General features: G+C 42.3%; 1 protein-coding gene and 1 pseudogene across 3 annotated transcripts in view; both read right to left on the reverse strand.

Annotated features, from left to right (window-relative positions):
• Gyg1 (glycogenin 1) overlaps positions 1 to 17,606 on the reverse strand; it is a 34,443-nt gene extending 16,837 nt beyond the window's left edge. The window contains exons 1-5 of one of the 2 annotated variants that reach the window (XM_021195815.1): positions 17,493 to 17,606; positions 15,246 to 15,381; positions 13,454 to 13,628; positions 13,042 to 13,204; positions 567 to 693 (exon numbers count right to left, since the gene is read on the reverse strand). In XM_021195815.1, the coding sequence (XP_021051474.1) occupies positions 567 to 693; positions 13,042 to 13,204; positions 13,454 to 13,628; positions 15,246 to 15,381; positions 17,493 to 17,499 (608 nt within the window). In that variant the 5' untranslated portion in view covers positions 17,500 to 17,606. The remainder of the gene's footprint in view (positions 1 to 566; positions 694 to 13,041; positions 13,205 to 13,453; positions 13,629 to 15,245; positions 15,382 to 17,492) is intronic. The other variant, XM_029538098.1, reaches the window with a different exon arrangement.
• A 9-nt stretch (positions 17,607 to 17,615) lies between these two features.
• Positions 17,616 to 19,910, reverse strand: part of LOC110320229 — a 13,711-nt pseudogene continuing 11,416 nt past the window's right edge. Inside the window, exon 2 of the transcript XR_002380449.1 lies at positions 17,616 to 17,737. The product of XR_002380449.1 is annotated as an elongation factor 1-alpha 1 pseudogene (transcript). The remainder of the gene's footprint in view (positions 17,738 to 19,910) is intronic.

Genomic DNA, 19,910 nt, shown 5'->3' on the forward strand with positions numbered 1-19,910 from the left:
GGAGGAGGAGGAGGAGGGGGAGGAGGAGGGGGAGGAGGAAGAGAAGGAGGAGGAAGAGGAAGAGGAGGAGAAAGAGGAAGAGGAGGAGGAAGAGGAGGAGGAGGAAGAGGAAGAGGAGGAAGAGGAGGAAGAGGAGGAAGAGGAGGAAGAGGAAGAGGAGGAAGAGGAGGAAGAGGAGGAAGAGGAGGAAGAGGAGGAAGAGGAGGAAGAGGAGGAAGAGGAGGAGGAAGAGGAGGAGGAAGAGGAAGAGGAAGAGGAGGAGGAGGAGGAGGAGGAAGAGAAGGAGGAAGAGGAGGAGGAAGAGGAGGAGTGAAGATCAAAGTTCAGCAGCCAGTGTGGTGTAACACAGAAACAGAGAGGAATCTGTTCCAGAAAGCAGCAATGTTTCTGGGCTACTCTAAGTATGGAGCAATGGAGCAAGTCTCTCAACACTGCAGCCAGGTTTTTACAAGAGCAAGTTTTCCTCAAAATCATCCAGCTATTATCTTCCTCCAAAAGACGATGACATGAAAGCCCACTCTTCTACCCTCACCATAGCTAACAGCAGTTAAACTGTTTGTACTTACGCTTTAAATGCCGGGAGGTAGGAGTATATTGAAATGCTGCTTAGGTTATACACAAATGGCAGGTGTTTTGTGATATCTGTCGTTGCCCAGCCACTAAAATATGTATTCAGTAGGCCCTGGTCCCCACCTGAAAGGAAATGCACAAACAGAATTATGGTTTATAAACCTCTAAGGCAATTCAGGAATTTTATAGAAATATATGGGAAGCTTAAAATATATACTAATTCTGTTTTAAGTAATAAATTTCAAGTCATATTCTTTAGGACATTCTTGGAGTGAATGGCTATTTTTTTCTGACTTATTTTCAATAAATACTTAAGGAACAGCTTCTATGTCATACATTGTACCTGGTACTATGGAACCAATGTAAGCCACATGGTCACTGTCTTCACAAGGGTCTGGAATGTGATAGCAGATTGAGATACTAACAAGTTAAAGTCAATAAAAATGATTACAGTTGGGTGAGGGTACAAAAGCAAAGTGGACAAGCATTACAGGGATTCATGGATACGGCTCAGAGGAGGGCTCCCGGCAAAGCTGTGCTTGAGCTAAGACCTGAGCTCTCCTGGGGAATACTTGACAACTTCAGGAGAGATGAGCCCAGGAGGAGATCTGTTCAGGGAAGAATTAGCACACACTCTGCACAGCTCAGCCAGCACCGTGACAAACCATCAGGGGTGTGCTGCTGACCTGGTCCCTGGCCAAGTGCTGGTCAGTCATGTCTATGGCTAAGGTTATCCATGAAGTAGTAAAGTGCCCTTCGGGGCCTAGACTCCATGTCTCTCTTGGAAAGTGAAGACATACTATTCACTTTACAGGAAAATAAGCGGGCTGGAGAGATGGCTCAGCAGTTAAGAGCACTCACTGACTGCTGCTCTTCCAGAGGTCCTGAGTTCAAATCCCAGCAACCACATGGTGGCTCACAACCATCTGTAATGGGATCCAATGCTCTCTTCTGGTGTGTCTGAAGACAGCTACAGTGTACTCATATACATAAACTCAAAAAAATCTTTAAAAAAAATGTCTTTAAAAAAAAAAAGAAAAGAAGCTGGCATGGTGGTTTTTACACCTGTACTCTCAGCTCTTTGCCTGTAATTCCCCAACTGGAGAAGCTAAGATAGAAGGATTGCTATGAGTTTAAGGTCTGCCTGTCTGGGTCACATAGTGAATTCCAGGGCAGTCTAGGCTATAGAATGAGATCTTTTCTCAAAAACAAACAGAAACAAACAATCTAAAAGGCTAAGCACCTGACCTGAGTCCTAAATAGACATTTAAGAAAAGCTATCTCCAAAAACTATCTTTATTTCAGCCCAGGAGTTTTCTTATTTTAGCCTCTGAGAGTTCAGAAAACAGGCTTAAGAGTCAGAATCTTGAGTAGACACATGGAATGTGTGGGGTAGAGGAGACACATAGTGTGTGTGTGTGTGTGTGTGTGTGTGTGTGTGTGTGACACAGGAGACACAGTGTGTGTGTGTGTGTGTGTGAGAGAGAGAGAGAGAGAGAGAGAGAGAGAGAGAGAGAGAGAGAGAGAGAGGAGACACATGGGGCGTGTGTGTGTGTGTGTGTGTGTGTGTGTGTGTGTGGTATGGAGAGACTTCTGGTGACTGTGCGCGTGATGAGGTGATAGAGGAAATGAGTATACTTTAAGTGTGAGGCTAGCCTCTGAGTAGTATTTCAACCCTGTCCCGGGTCTGCTTTGGGTCAAGATCCAGAATTCTTTTTAACCATTCAAAAAGACCAAGCAATAGTCTACCTGTGCTATTTGGTTTTCTTTGGACCAGAAGATTTCAAAACTATGGATGTTTGTGTAACTTGAAGAAAAAAAATAGTAAAATTGGAGCTTTGTATTTAATTTCCAAATGTGCCTGGTCCCTACTGTGTATATCCTATTCTTCCCAAGTACCATCCATTCAATTGACAGATGAATGGCATTTATTGAGTGAACATCTGTGGAGAAAGTGTTCTGTTTGAGGAGCCTCTGACAGGTCCCATTCCTCAATGAACAATTGAAATGGAAATCAGAAATGGAATAGAGTATGTTTCACTGTTTCAAAGATACAATAAAGTGAATGGTTATGATCCCCAAACGTATATGTTGAAACCCTAATCTTCAAGAGGAAATTAGATCCAAGACTGCATTTGTGTCATAACAGAGTGGGCAGGGAGGCTCTTCACCCCTCCATGATCTCAGGTTACAACAAAAAGATAGTGTGGGAGAGCAGAGTGTTCCTATAGACAATCTGCCTTCAGCTTGACCTTGGCCTTCCAAGTCTCTAGAACTAATAAATAAATCCCTGCCATGCATAGTCCCCTGGTCAATAGCATCTCTAAACTCTACAGTGAAAGATCAATACAAAAGATGGTCTTATCTGTATAGAACAACATATATTCTAAGGCATAAGATAGTAAAACTCAAACACTACACCATTCTGAAACTTACTTTGGGTCTCATGAAGATCATCAATATGGATGATACGGACACTAATGGCCAAGGACAGGTGTCTACAGCCTAATTTTCTTTTTTACATAGTTTATCAAAAGAAATACTGAGGAAATGATCATAACAGCTTTTTTTTTTTATTAAAGGGCAGAACTAGAACTAACCCAGATGCCACTCGACAGGTACATAAATATAACCATAATTAGAAAGTCACCGAGGACAAAGGAGACTGCTGATGCACAGGGCTGGATCAGTGTCAAGTACATACTGCTGAGTGAAAACCAGAATGATCCCACTTATGTAAACTCCGTGGAGGGATAAAACCACAGACGGCATATTTGTGGCTGCCAAGGACAGGAGAGAGAAGAGAGGAAGCTGTGGCTGTAAGTGGATCATGAGGGGGCCTGGTCTGTTTTTGACTATGGTAGTGTTCACAATAAAGAATACATGTAATAAAATGGAACAGATCAAATCCAGACAGACAGACATACCAGCACATAAAATTGATGAAATTAGAATAATCTTGGTGGACTGAATCAATGTCAAATTTCTTATTTTTGTATTTTACTATAGTTATATAGGATGTTGCCACTGAGGGAGATGAATGAGGGCTATAGAGAATCTCTATTATTTCTTATAGCAGCATGTGAAGCTACAATTCAATCAAAATAAAAAATAATGCAAATGAAATATAAACACATAAAAGTTTAAAAAAGGCTCAATGTAATTAAAATGCAAAATACAGTAAGAAACTGCTGGTCATTCTGATTCTAAATTACACAAGGACAAAGATTTTGGATCTTTTTTGGTTATCATTGTCATCCCCCTAGATAACAGTATGTCATAAATATAAAAAAACTATTTCCTGTTCCCGAATAAATGAAAAAACCCTCAAGATATTCAAGAACCTCCACAGCGGAGAAGCTGAAATAACATCATGCCATGGAGGGATAGCAAGTGGACGTACTAATCGTTCATAATTGCTGTCATGCCACTAAAACATCACAAAGACCATTTGTCCACTGTGTGTTATAAAGACACAAGGCTGCATGCATGAGATATAAACAGTAAACATATATGCATAAAAATGAAAACAATATTATATTAGGGGATTGGTGCTATAGATGTTTCTACTTTTTTCCTTATTTTATTTTTGTATTTCAAAAATATCAAAACAGTAGGAATGAGAATTGTCCTAAGACCTTCCTAAGTACTCTTTATGTATTCTTATCAACAGAAAAGTATAATGTAGATGATAAAACATCTTATTAATAAAACTCTACACATCCAGTTTAAGAACATGGATGTTACAGCCTGTTCTGTGGTCTCTGTGAGGGCACACCCATCCAATCTCATCGACCCTCCCCCAGTGTGACTATTAAGTTATATAATCATAAATAAAATTCACAATTGTCTTACTGCATTTGTATACCCAGACAGTGTAAGCAGTAGCTCTCATTTTGAACTTTAGAAAACCGCTTACGTGTCTGGAGCACCGGTTTTGTCTGTCGGCAGACCTAGGCATGGAACCCAGAACCTTGTGCTTGCTGGAAAACCATTCTACCACAGAGCTACATCCTCAGCCCGTCTACCGTCTTTTTAGGGTACAATGTAAGACCCTTAAAAAGCAATGCTTAGAATGAATATTGGCTATGGATACAAAGCATCCAAAAAATTGAATCCCACAGAGCCTGACTAGAACTTCTCATGCCCAGTGTGAGCTTGGGAAAGAAGAGTCAGGGCTGCTGGCCTAGTGCAGCCTCGAGCTACTCGTGAAAGGCTGTTTCCGCTTACTGTCTGCCCACCCCCAAACATTCCTAGCTCATCAGCTGAGGGAAGACTGAGGGGCCCTGAGGCAACAGGAAACAGTACAGATACGAGGCAAAAAAAGTAGCACTGGTGGAAGAGAAAAGTCTTATTGACACTACATATAGATCTTTCTAACCTTTCTCCATCTCCCTTACTGAAATGATAAACTGTGTGTGAAATGCTCAGTAAGTACGATAACTACCGACTCTATCATATAACAACAAATCACTGTTTATCCCAAAACAGGGAATTAAAAATGGAATTGAGTACTATCTAGTGTTTTGACAGGGTCCCAAGTAGGCCAGGCTGGCCTTGAACTTTCTTTATAGTCAAGCAACCCTTAGATGCCTGTCCTTCTGTCTCCTTCTCAGTCATGAGCCTGGTAACCATGGGCATGTCATACAAAGACATTGGTTCTCTTGGTTCTATAGACAGGGAATGTTGCCTCTGAAATGTGTACATGTGCCCAATACTGTCTAGTTTCTGAGACTGCCACGTTTGTTAACAGATTGCTTGGTCATTGTCACAAGAGGAAGGTCTAAATCAATTCTAGATTAAAAAAAAAACCCAGTATCTCTTCCATAAGAATATTCTTCCCATTTATCATGACTCGGGTTGCAATAGCATAGTTCTTACCCAAGGGCTTGATAGAAATGCAGAATGCTGAATCTCACCCCAGTCTTACAGAATCAGAATCCGTTTTCATTCCCATGTGAAAACACACACACACACACACACACACACACACACAAGTTGAGGAGCACTGGTCCATAGTCTTTTAGACAAAGACTCCTTTTAAGATTTACTATATCGATGAATGCAACACTCAAAAATTTCTATTTAAAACATAAAGTTTCATGTTTGGTATCTGTATAATGCATATGATAAATGAGAAGATCCAACTCTCAAAAGGTCCTTAATTCAGAAGGAGGGCAAAGGGGCAACATTAAGTAAACAATTTCCAACTATTATCAGTCAGGCACTGAAATCACTCAAGCTGGCTTTTACACTATATCTGGAAGATACCATCACTGCTGCACACAGAAGCAGGCCAAAGATTCCTAAATGACAGGTAATACTGCTCTGGGGACAGTGGAGATGGGATGTTTACCTCTAGAGTAATGAGGTTTACTAGGGATCAGTGGATTAACCCTACATGGCTTAGGGAAATCTAGGCACTTAGCCTGGGCATTTCTGCATTTCAATGGCTTTAATCCATTTAAACCAAGAACAACTGACTTAACACTCCACATCATACAGCTCTTTTCACTTACCAAAAAAAGATTCTTAATGACAAAGTTATATTGCATGCATGCCATAAGACATTGATTTTAACAAGAATGACACATCCCAGCCTAAGGCAGGGACTCTTGGTCCAGAGTCTCATTAGAAAGCTGATCCCTGACAGAGCTTTGGTTGCATGACTGCCTGTCAAACACCCACAGGCTTTCAAATATTGTAAGCTTTAGAGAGGCAGAAATCCAAACCTGTGCTATTTAGGACTATTTTGTTCCTTCAATTTGGTATCCTGCTTAAATGAGAGATTAAGATAAGTTTTGAAATATCAAGTCAATGGGCGATTATAGGACACAGGTGAGGGCAGTCAGTAACATCCAAGAACAGCAGGCGAAGACAGACAGCAGATTGAGAATGACGGTCTCTTCAGACTGCAGAGCAGAGGGGGAGGAACACAGCTGCAAAAGAAAGACCTGAATCTTTTCCACTTCATCTATAAAATTATTAAGGCACTAGCTGTTCTTTCTACTCAGAGAAGTGAATCTTAAGAAATGAATCCATAAAATGAACAAGGTAATAATGATGTTTTTATTCATGTATAAGCATTCTCAGAATGTATTCTAGGGAATGTTTCAGTGTGGAAAGAAACATAACAAAACAACCAACCAATGCAACAGCAGCAATCCTCTACTCCTCCCCTTGTACACCAAGGCAGAGCTAAGAAACACTCTGCTTGCAGCTGGCTTTGCCGCCAGCTCAGAGTCAGTCGGAAAGTTGTTGTCCTGAGCTTTTAACAGTGAGTACTCAATGACTACTTAACAAATGCTTGCATGAACGTGTCCCTCCCAGGACTGTGGAGAAATGATGAGAATGTAAAACAGTTTGGTTTAGAGTCTACAGGCACATAACCCATGAGTTCCTTCCTCCTCCTTTTTCTCACAGTGCATTTCTTCTTGTTCCAAAGCTAATGGCAGACAGATGGCTAAGAAAATGGATCAAGAGTACAATGAGAAAAGCACATTTTTAAGAAAAAGCATATGTGTACTCATTAATTTTGAAATGCCTCAGTCCTTCCTTCTTTTGTTGGGCAAATTCAGTACAAAGCCAGACTAGCTACCAAGATTAGAGAAGGTATACCAAATCTGTAAAACATGATCAGATTCTAAGGATATCAAGAATTAAGAAGCTGGGCAGTGGTGGTGCACGCCTTTAATCCCAGCACTCGGGAGGCAGAGGCAGGAGGATTTCTGAGTTCGAGGCCAGCCTGGTCTACAGAGTGAGTTCCAGGACAGCCAAGGCTACACAGAGAAAAACCCTGTCTCGAAAAACCAAAAAAAAAAAAAAAAAAAAAAAAAAAAAAAAAAAAAAAAAAAAAAGAATTAAGAAACTGGAGCAATACCAACTTTATTACAGATCCTAGATACAGATTAAAGTAAAATAAAATCTAATACTCTGCCACAAATATTTATTCTCTACTTTCTCCAAATTTTAATTATAAACCCAAGTTCTAGTACATAAAATTTTAGGGTACTTTTATTATAACAATTAAAGCTACTATCAAGACTAAATAAACAAACAATAAGGTACTCCAGATTGGGCAATATGAATTCTTATGAGTTTTTAAAACTAACACAGACAGATACATGAGCAGCCTTAAAGTAGGGTATTTTAGAGATGCAGGGGAAAGAAAGTACATTCCAGAACTTGTGCAGGCCGAGTTCAAGTTCAGAGGCCAATGTGTCGGCTTCACTTCACCCCAGGAGTGCTAGTGGTATCGCGATCTCTTTCTATCGCTAATACGCATGAACTTCATCTTCTTCCTCCGAAACGTTTGTGTATTATCCTTTAACATCTAATGGACTTCACAAAAGCTGTTGTTCAACTTTTCAAGAAACTTCAATAGAGGAGAAGTTTCAAGCTAATTTAAAAATACACAAAACTCTATAGGAAATTGGACTTAACCCTTGCCCCTAAGGAAAACAGAGGCTAGTAATGAATGAAGTATGCCGTTGTAAATCTGATAGTTCAGACACTTGGGGAAAAAAGGGAAGTCAAGCCTGGCTTGCCATATTAGGATACTTCTCCGGGCCAGAGGCAATTGCTGAGGGATGTGACTGAAGGCTGGTGATTAGAAGAATAGCAGGCGCATTCCTTCTCATTAGAAGGGCTTTAAAAGCAGCTGCAAAAGCCCAGCCATCAGCAGCCCATGTGGCTTGTCAGAGACACCGGGCTCCAATCTTCTGAATGTGACCGAGAGATTAAGCAGGACTTTGAAGATACTCAGACAGATACAATGATCTGCTAACAAGTTTTCTGTGGCAGCAACCTGACACTGCTGATACGCAAGGCCCCTGATAAATGTATGTGAAAGGAGAAGGGACGCCCTGGGGGTGTTAGAAGATGTGCACAAGAGAAAGGAGTATTTGAAAGTGTTTGCCTCCATGCCTATGACTTAACACCTTAACAACAACAAACATTTTTAAGATAAGGTCTCAGTGTGTATCTCTAGCTGGTCTGAAGCTGGTTATGCAGACACGGTTGGCTTTGAGTTCACAGACCTGTGCCTCTTCCTCCTGAGTTCTCTGACCAGTGTGTGTGCCATCATGCCCAGCAACAAAAATACTCTAAAACTACATTGATATATATTTATCTTATATAAATATATTTATATAATATGTACTATATTACATAGACTATATTATGTATAATATAAAACATAAAAATATATTTATTGGGCTAGAGAGAGGCTTGGTATATAAGAGTACTTGTTGCTCTTGCAGAGGACCAAGGTGACTTAAAACAATCAGTAATGTCAGGTCCAGGGACTCTTGAAGTCCTCTCTGATCTAGCTGGGCACAAGGAACACATGTACGCAGACAAAACATTCATCCACATAAAAATAAAATGTTATATATTTATAATTTTAACAAACTAAAATATATTAAAATTTATTATTAAAATAAAAATAAAATGTATTAAAAATTTGAGACAAATCCTAAACTGCCAGCAGAAAGTTGTTGTTTATTACTGGTATTAGGTATAAGCCCCATTAATTGCTGTCACACAGGTGCTGCTCCGAGTGAATGATTATACATCCCTGCAGAGAAGGGCAGGCTCCTAAGGTTTGGAGTTAGCTAACCTTGCTAAATAAAACTCAGCAACACACCCCTCAAATGCATTTTAGTTAAGATTATCTAGTTTATTCTTCTACAAATTTAAACATGTTGAATAGCCAACTGCTTAACTTTTTCCCTTTGAATACTCGAGAAAGGCCATCCATTTGCCAGGAGCAAGTGAAAAGGAAGTCGGGGTCTGGAACACTCCAGTTAAATGAAGAATCATGTTGCAGCACAGAGAATCTCAGTGGTTCAAGTTCTGACTGAAAAAGCAGAAATGCTTTCCAAGGAACCCTGCACACACTCAAGCTGCTTAGCAACAGACCCTCAGTGACTAGGGTCCCCATAATGCACAGTGCCTCTTGGCAGCTAGCTGTTAACTTCATTTCCTCTTCTTTAGTTGTACCCTGAATAACTTAATACGGCATGTGACTACTGGGATCTGAACTCCGAGCCACTAGACTAGAAGTGAGAATTCCTTTAGATGATGAAAATCACGTGGCTTTTAGGCAGCTGGCAGGCCATCAGATATATTTTAGAAATTGACTCACTTTCTAAACTTGAGACTGGTTGTGCTGGCTTTCTGAGAAGATTAACCTTCCTTCGATTAGAGTGTAGGAAATGGAAAGAGCTCTACCTAAAGCAAAGGTGGAGACACAGTGGAGTTCTGCTAAAATCACTCCTTTCTATTTTTGCTAAGGCAACTGTCTTTAGTGTAAGGATCAGAAATGTTCTACATGTTTAAACATGAATATTAGCATATTCCCATTCTGTTCATGAGAACAAAATAGAATCAGCTAAAAGCATGTCAGTAAAGTGACACTCTCTTATCTATTGGTCCCAGTGAACAGTTAATATTTTCTTAAAGTGGCTTAAGGAAGACAGTATGAGAGAGAGAGAGAGAGAGAGAGAGAGAGAGAGAGAATTGTAGTCACTAAGACTGACATTTAGTATGTTCCTGTTCCTTGATTGCCTGCCACTTACTTTTCCTGTTCTCGAACTGATCCTGAGGCCCATCAATTAAGCTAGGCTGGCCAGCCAATACGTTTCAGAGATCCTCCTGTGTCTGATCCCCTATTACTTGGGTTTCAGAAACACTCCAACGCTCTGTTCCCATTAGTTACTTACATGTGCCTGGGAACTGAACTCAGGTTATTACAATTGTACGGCAGGCACTTTACCCACGGAGAAATCCCCCCAGCCCGACTACTTCCTCAGAGGTGCAGCACAGAGAGAGCTGGCACAGAACAGAGCACTTTAATCTCAGCACTGCTGATATGGTAGCTTGGATAGTTCATTGTTAGGAGCTTTCCTCTGTACTACAAACTATTATGCAGCGGCGTCGGCTTCTACCCTTCAGGTGCCAATAGCACGGGTTTCCCTCAGCTAAGACAAATGTGTCCAAGCAGAGTTTGGAAGGCTGAGGCAGGATGATAATGAGCTTATGGCCAGCCTGAGCTACACAACTAGTTTGGATATATAAGAACAATCTGTTTCAAGAAAACAAATTCTCTAGAAGTAGCTACACATCTCTTGGTTTTAGATTGGGGTGGGTAAAGGAACAGAGTGTACAACGCAGAGTCATTCCTAGTGAAAACTATTAGCTCAGGATGTAAATAAGCCAATTAGTGAAACAAAATAGAAGCTTGTCCTTATTCTTTGCAATGAGATTATAAAGAGCTGCAAATCCCAAATCTTCAGGCAAATAACTATACAGAATTTGATGTCTATGACAAGGGAAAACACAACAACAACAACAACAACAACAACAACAACAAAAACCCAACCTCATATGCATAGCCTGAAATGCTGTGAAGTTTCAAGCTTGACTTCAGCAATGTTACAAATGTTCAGCTTAACCTCTGAGACATTAAGCTTTTCTAAACTTTTATAACTGCTTAACAGAAATGAATCTCTGTGTGTCTTCCTCAAACCTTAGCATAGGGATCACATGCCAATCCTGAACATGGGTGCTGTGGATGCAAACACCTGTCTTTGTGCTTGCATCTCAAGTGTTCTTACCTACTGAACCATATCCCTGGACCCAAGAATGAATCTTCCTTGATGATCATGGTTGAATTTCAATGAGAAAGCCTGGTTCAGCTTACTCTGAAAGACCCATTTACTTCAAATCAAAGGTATGTTCTTAGGAAGAAAGAAGCTGCTGAAGCAGGCATCTGCTACAGTGCCCAGGCATCTGACCATCTCCATGGTTCCTGCTTGACTGGCATAGTCAAGGGTCTGATACTGAGTCACTACTGAACAGGTTTTATAGAGTGCGTCCTTTCTGTCTGCACTAAGTAGATTACCTTTTCTAAAAAACAAACAAAAAAAGAAAAAAACCCATTACCAGCATTTTGAAAAAGAACTGCTTTTGTATGTTAACTGCTGGCTTTGTCTTGTGAAGTTTCTGATACTATTTAAAACAATGGCCTGAAACAAATACAGCTCCTAATTCAGCTGCTCATATTCGCCACTGGTGAGCACTTGCCTAACACATTCAAGGCAATCGGTTCAAGATCCCACACCAGAAATAAAAAAAGAGAGAGAAGAATTTTCTGAAAGACGTGTGGGCCTGTTGGGAGCACAAAGTTCCTCATGCTCACAGAGAGCATGAGGAGATAACACTTAGGGTTGTCTCTTCAGAGGAAGAGGTGTAGAACCTGTTTTCTGCCCAGAAGGGTGGAAATGAAAGTGGTTAATGGTCTAGATGGCCTCTGTGCTCTCTGCATGACCGAGCCCAGATCAGAGCCTTCCCTATGCCCTTTTAAGGTAGCTCCTGTAGCCTATCTATAGAACTTATCATGAAAGAAGCGACAGCACTTTGAAAGGAGCTTCAATGCAATTATCCTTTATTGTGCACTTGGGATTGTGTGATACCAAGAAACGTTTTTTCCAAATTATACTGTACTTAAGCATTCCTGAAATAGACTACCCAGTGTCAGACTTTACAGGTTTGGACCAACACTGGCTGCTCAGTAGCTGTGGACTGTATTTCATTCTTGTATCATTCCGACTATACTGTATGCCCTAGGGTTTGCAGAGACCAACTTAGGCCTATGTTATCTACAGCTATAGACATACACATACATACAAATAAAGGCTTCCAACTTAGTCAATGCTCCACTCGTCAGGTGTGAAGATGGCATTTTACTTAACACACAGCTTTATAGAAAATGAGCCTTTGGAAATAGAGAATGTTCACGCAAGATTTGTTTTTAACAACTTACAGAAGAATGCCAAATTATCAGGCTGTTTTCTTCACAAAACCCTGGATCCTTGTTAGCAATGGGGACCAAACACTTCTAAAGTTTACTTGGGTTTAAAAACAGAAGTAATGTTTAATTCAGTGCTAGTGATTGAATCCAGGGTATCACATATTCAAAAACAAGCAAGCGGCCACTATTCTTGAACTTAAGACTAAGACAGAAGTGTGTCACTCTTTGGTCTTTTGGTCTTTTCTCAGGTTTTAAAAACTAACTCTAAATTTAGATAGGGGAAAGTCACTTGAGCATCTGCCTGGGTCTGGAGAAGTACTTACCTAGCCTGATTGAAGCCTGGCTTGATCCCACCAGTAAACAGTAAACCCAGTTGTGATGAATACCACTTGGGGAGGTAGAGACAAGGCATCAAAAGTTCAAGTTCACTCTTAGCTACACAGTGAGTTTGAGGCCAGTCTGGACAATGTGAGACCCTGTCATAAACACACATGCACAGAAATACATATCTGACTTAGTTTAGGTTACTCTGATACATCCATAGATATGTGTGTGTGTGTGTGTGTGTGTGTGTGTGTGTGTGTGTCAGAGAAAGAGAGTTAAATATATAGAGACTTACTAGTAGCTTATCAAATGCATGATTAGCAGGTACTTACCATCAAAACTACCTTGCTCAGAAGCAAGATGCAACAGCTGGTTATATGTTTCAATGGAGGGTTGATAGACAAAAACTCCAGAATTGAAACAGTCGGGCCACCCTGGGTCTGGTGCTGCTGACAGTTCTTCTCTTTCAAACAGATCATCAATATTTGTGAGGACCTGGTTCAAGGAGAAAGACAAAGAAAAGCATTACAAGAATGTTCTTGCTGTGGCACACCCTTCCAAGGTTCTCCCTGTTACACAACACAAAAGACAGGGACAGTTACATGGCAGCCTAGGATCACTCTCCTCCATCACTTCACACTTATGATAGTGGCTTTATCTGTCATATCTTTGACAGCATTTCTCAAATGAGTAGGAGGTCTCCATTACTATGCACATCCTTTCAGCCCTTAAAGCCACACTCACCAGAGTATCTGCATCCATGAACACACATTTGGAATACTGAGTAAGTGACCAGCAGTGGAGTTTAGTCAATGTGATGCCCAACTCAGGTCTCTTCATTAAGGTTAGATGAGCAGAATCACCACTGTCCAAGACATCTACCATGATGACTTCATCAAAGACAGTCTCTAAAACTTTTCTGTAAAAGTAAGTTCCAGAAAGCATCACATATACACTTGTTATAGCACATGATACACTATTCCCTTACTCTACTTCATAACCTGTCAGTCACAAGACAATTGGTGCATTGGCATAGTCTACCCTCTTATATCTGTCTTTACGTGCTTCAGAACAAACTGTGTTCACATGCACATGTAGTAAATCCCATAAGTAATGATAACGGCTTATGGTATCACCTAACTTAAGAGCGTGTGTGTGTGTGTGTGTGTGTGTGTGTGCACTCATCAGTTAGAATGCACACACAGGAGAGCATGTGCATGCAGAAGTCATTGGTCATTCTCAGGAGCTATCTGCCTTGGTGGTTTTTTGTTTTTGTTTTTTGAGAAATCTTTTCTCAGTGGGACCTGGAACTTACTGACTAGGTTAGGATGGCTGGCTAGTGAACTCCAGTGATCCAGCTCTCTCTGCCTCCCTAGTGATGATATTACAGACATGTACCACCATGATGCCCAGATTTTTATATGGGTACTGTGGGTTGAATTCAGGTTTCCATGTCTTTAGTGGTGTGCTAATGAAACAGACACTATATCTAGCTAGAGGAAAACTGAACGATACAAACATTTAACTACTGAGGAGCCTTTAACAGAAGAAAGGTTGGTGTTGCATTTCATCTCTCAAGTTAGGTAAGTTAGCTAACAAATACATTTTAGTTCACAGAGCAACCTTGGCCTTTTTTTTGAATAAGAAATGGTGAATGACACTGGCGACCGTAGTGAGTCATGGTAGTGGGGTGCAAGACCAGATCTGGGTGTTACACAATCCTCACTAATAGATATATCAGAAGGAAGAGTTTGGAGCACCTTTCTCAAGAGCCATGTAGGATCAATGTCATTAATGTAGAAGATACATATATGTATATGCACATATGTATAGTGCCTTATTTTTTAAAGGCCCTTGGCCTATGTTTCTATTTAAAAGAATATAAGGTATTCTCAATTTCTAAGAAGGCCAGGAGATAGTAAGAACAAGACAGCACCAAGCTGCTGAAGCACCACCTTACATTTAGCATACAGATACCGCAAAACTGAATTCCCAAACTCAAAATGAACTCATGCAATAGATAAGCAGCTTATACTTCTCAGCATGTGTCCCCTAACAAATTCTGAGACAGTTTCAGAAGGCCTAGTAAGAAGGACTTTATTCTCTCATACATAAAGGCCACTACGTGACAAATGTCAGCTAGAAATGAAAATGTTTAATAGCATCTGAAAGTTTCCTTGATTACAGGAAACAATGCAATCCTAGTTTCATTTGGGGGAAAGGACTACAGACGAGGGAGGACAGACAGAACGTGGCAGGATCCCCCTCAGAAGACTCAGTAAGGGGGCAGTTCTCTCTCCTGAGATGGACTCAGGAAGATGGAGCACAGATGGAACCTCCCTAGAGGAATCGTGGGACATCTCCCCAAAGCTGGGAAGGAATGTCAGATTCCATGATCTTTAGCTTGGCATTGATTATCTGTTTTTTACTTAGTGCTCAGCTCCCCAGGAAGGTGTGGGCTCAGTGCCACTGCTGCAAGGGAGAAGAGTGTTAGTGCCCCCAAGGACAAGGAGACAGACAGGCAGGTAATCTTTACCTCATGGAGTCTGAAACCTGTGGGCTGGCGAGTACAACCATCCTCCTAGTAGTCCTGTGCTGTTTCAAAGATGAGCCCAGGACCAGCGCACCTTTGGCATAGGCATCGTTTGTGGTCAGCGTCACAAAAGCCTGATCTTAATACAAAGAAAAAGAAGCATATCTCAGCTGAAAAGAACTTTCCCCAGGTGATCTCTCAACTTGTAACAGCTCCGCAAAATCATCCCCTCACAGATCGACTTTCCGTTAGGGAGGCAGCAGCCCCCTTGTGGGAGAACTCACACCGGCATCTATCTAGGAATAGGCTAAAACTGCAGTTTAGCAGGATAACCTTCAAGACGATCACAACAACCACAAAACTCAAATCCCAGCTGGAGTCTATACAAGTCCTTAGAGAGCAAACTGTACCCCAGGAGTGGAGCTCGGGAAACGTGGTGATGAAAATATTCCGAAGCACACTTCCTTTCTCTTACAAGGCCTGGTGAGTGGTATTTTCATCCGGGCAAGATCCTCCTTACCCACCACCCCAGAAAGTAACTGAGCATCTGCCAAGACTGAACTTCCCACAGTGGCCTTACCTATTAGTGACCAATCACTGTTGGTGAGTTTAGATGCCAACTCTAACCAACCTCTCTCTTGTTGTCGTCTCCTTTCATCTCTATTCCCTTTCTCTGTTTTTTCTTTATCATAACTCACATTCTCCCTGGGGTCCCAATCCACGTGCTTCTGAACCCTTCCACACGTTAGGCAAGTGTCCTACCAATAAATTACATTCCCAGTTTTTATTGTTTTGAGCTAGGGTTTGGCGGCCTAGACCAAGTTGACCAGATAACAACCCTGTCTCCAATACCAAGTACTAGTAATTAAAGGTGTAAACCATGGCCAGCTGCCTTTACTTCTCTGGGAAAATGAGCAATATACCACCGTCCCCATTCTCCCCTCCCCCCCCCCAACAAGAGACATGGACATACATGCCAATTTCCCCAAACCCCCGGCCAGAACAGAAATCAAACATGTATTCTTTCTCCCACTGAAGCGTCATTGTATCAGCCTGGAAGATTTTTCAGGCTTTTTGTAAGATTATTCTAGGGACGACCGCTGAAGGGGACTTTAACATTAGCAGTTGGTGGGTATCCAAAGTGAATAGGGATACTAAGGCTCAAGTTCCACATCAGTCATTTGGGGGGACTGATGCCCAAGAAGAGAGTTAGGAGATTTTGTCAGTGTTAGCCTCAGGTTTCCTCATTTCCCCTTGCTTATTTTCCGGTGTGGATGCTAGAAGCAGTGTGGACAGTGTGGTGGGTGGGTGGTCTGGTTATCTAGTGCACTCCCTTGAAGCAAACCTGAAAGCCATTTTAACTCATACTACAGGGCCATCTTTCAGAACAACCCACTACACTACCAAGGTGAAGAAAGTTGTGAATTCCCTACCTCCAGTCAATTATACTCTGTAATGACACCTGCCCCATCCATCAACCTCGGCTGATACTTGTCTTGTCTGTGTTATTCTTAGAACATTCTGAGACAGTAACATTTCAAAACCATTTTGCCCCAAAAGTACTTAAAAAATGAGCACAATGAATTATGTGTTAAACCCAGAGAGACTCGTGGAGGTGGTGTAATAAACGTGTATGTAAAAACTATAGGAAGCAACGCTATGCTTTCTCAGGTTAAATTAACAAAAGGAGAGGCCAGATGTTATAAACACAAGCTAAAACACCACACTTAGCCCACAAATGGACAGTAAGACCAATTGACAGCTGGGTGGTTTAACCTTCAGATGGCCGTTCAGTTGCTGTCATAACCCAGGCTACAACTTCAAGCTTTCTGAAGGGCCATTTACCTCTAGTGCCCAGTCCTGGGGTTCATTCGCCTTGGGCCTGACACTTTTCAACAAGTGGCACCGAGGCCCGCCCGGGGCGCTAGCCGGCTCCCATGTAGCAGCACCCGGCTACTGAGGCCTAAAAATAGGCTCAGTGCAGCGGCCAGAGCAGGGCCGCAAGCCGGTGTTTCCGCGGGGCGCCTGCTGCTCCCCGTGGCAAGAGCACCTCGGGGTTCCGTGCGACCCCGGTGCGTCCTGCGCCCGCCCCACCCCTCCTGGCCTTCCCCGGATGCCGGAGACGGAAGCCGCGGCTCTGCAGCTCGGCTCGGTGAGCAGCCGGAGCCGCTCTCCACGGTTCGCGAGCTACCCGGAGCTTCCCGGGCGTAGGGGCGGCGTCGTCGCGGGACCCGGTTACGCGGGGCGTACCTGTCATAGTGTGGCCGGGTGGGTCGGAGGAGCCGGGCGCCGATAAGGTGGCCGCGGCCAGCAGGGAGGGCGGGAGTCCGCAGCCCGCCGCTCTTATAGCGGCCGTCACGTGGCCGCGCAGGCTCAAGCCCAGGCCGCATCCTCCCCGGTGCGCATTGCGGGGCGGGGCGGCCCTGGGGACCCGCGGGCTGCGGCGCCCAGGGGACACCTGTTGGGGACTGCGCCGCGGGCGTTCGTTCCAGGGCCTGGGAAAAGAAGGGGGGAGGCAGAGCTGTGTGGCCTGTGGCAGGAAAAGGAAGGGTAATGAACTTTCAATTAACAGGGACTTCTCCAAAGTCACGCCAGTTACAGTCTTCATTTAAACTGTTCAAGCAGAAGAGAACGTTTTTGTCAAATATTTTGAATCTTACCACGGGTTTTATCAGGTAGTTAAGACCCTTTTACCAAGTCAAGGGCATAGGAATTCCATACTGCCATATACTTGTAGGTAGGAGAAACTCAGGCTCAGAAAAGTGAAGTTACTTTGCTATGATAATAAGCCTTAAGAGGAGAGGTAGGATTTGTTTCAGCTCAACACACTCCCATAGAAAGTCCTGGTGCCATTAGCATACTGGCTCTGGATAAAGGGTAGTAAGTTCCAGTAATTCTGCTTAGGTAATTCAGTTGTTTCGGTTCATCTATTTCACAAATCTTGAAGGTCAATTTGTCATTTCAGGGGGGAAGTTGAGAAATACCTTTCAAATGTAGCCACACCATGCAAACACAATTCTCCATCCCACCCACCCGGCCCAAGCACAGCAATGGTGGCTCAGCGCTCTGTAAATCTTTTCTCAGTAGTGAAAGGTGGTGACAATATCAACTGAAAGCAGGAAACAGATACCGAAGAAAGATACTGAAGAAAGAGAGCATAGTATAGTCCTCAACTTATAGTCGTCGCTGAACTTCCAATTTCCAACTTCATAATAGTTCAAAAGCATTGTTCATCATCAGAAACCACTTTGAATTTTGATATTTCATTGGCTAGTGATATGCAGTATGGTATTCTTCCATGATGCCGAACACCTGCCCCGGTCCCCAGGCAGCAGTGAAGATCATTAAGATAAACACATAAATGCTACTCTTTTGCTAGGCTGTGGCACTGGGTACTAGATGTGGCAGAAGATTCTGTATATTCACAGGGGTTCTATGAAGATACAGTCCATCATCCTAGGGCCATATCTATATCACTGCTCCTTGGCATGTGGGCTTACACCTCCTCCGCTAGACTCAACCAGTTCAAGTTAAAAAGTAAATTTTTGTTCTTTAGTCCAGGTCTCCTAGAGACCTCATTTGAAAACTGCACTCTACTTTTAACTGATAATATATTAACTTTATACATTTTTTTTTTTTGTGGTATTGTCGGTTGGGCTTACAATGTGTAATGATCAGGTCAGAGTTAGCAGCATAGAGTAAGATGTTTTTCTGGTCTTTTTTATTGGCAATGTTAGGGCTCAAACACAGTCTTGTACATATTAGGCTTGTGCTGCACCATTGTGCTGTACACCTATCCCAAGAAACTAAGGTGATTATTTTCATTGCTGTTTGGTACAAGGTCTAGTTGTGGAGGCAAAGCTGGCCTCATATTTCTGACCTAAAATGAGTCTCCTCCCTGAGTTTTCTGAGTGAGAATACAGGGATACACATAGAATCGGAATCTTTTGTTGTTGTTGTTTTTGGTTTTTGTTTTTTATGCTTTTTTTTTTCAAGACAGGGTTTCTCTGTGTAGCCCTGGCTGTCCTGGAACTCACTTTGTAGACCAGGCTGGCCTCGAACTCAGAAATCCCCCTGTCTCTGCCTCCCAAGTGCTGGGATCTTAAGGACAAGAGCCTTTGAAGTGTTACCGTTCACGAAGTTCTCTTGAGTCCTTCCTAATCTTTCCATGCCTACTGTGGCTTGAAGGCCAATGGACCATGTAAGGAAGACTTTCTCGTACTTAACATATATGTCATTTTCAAGAAACAGAAATGCAGGGCAAAGGGAAAACACAATTTCCCACTTACTCAAGCCTTGTGTGCTTACAAGAATTGCTCTTTAGGGGGGGTGTAAGGCTATACTTGAACTGTACTTAAGTGGAGGAAGGGAGATAGAGTAGGTGCTTCAAAGTTTGAGTTGCTCTTTTCCAGGATAACGGATGGGTCACATAAACAAACAAACAAATGAAAAAACAAAATCAAAAACAGAAAAAAAAAAAAAACAACCATGTACTAGCTGGTTTTGTGTGTCAACCTGACACCGGCTGAAGTTATCACAGAGAAAGGAGTTTCAGTTGGGGAAATGCCTCCATGAGATCCAGCTGTGGGCCATTTTCTCAGTTAGTGATCAAGGCAGGGAGGGCCCCTTGTGGGTTGTGCTGGTAGTCTTGGGTTCTATAAGAGAGCA

Source organism: Mus pahari, chromosome 4 (genome assembly GCF_900095145.1).
Source record: "Mus pahari chromosome 4, PAHARI_EIJ_v1.1, whole genome shotgun sequence".
NCBI lineage: Eukaryota > Metazoa > Chordata > Mammalia > Rodentia > Muridae > Mus > Mus pahari.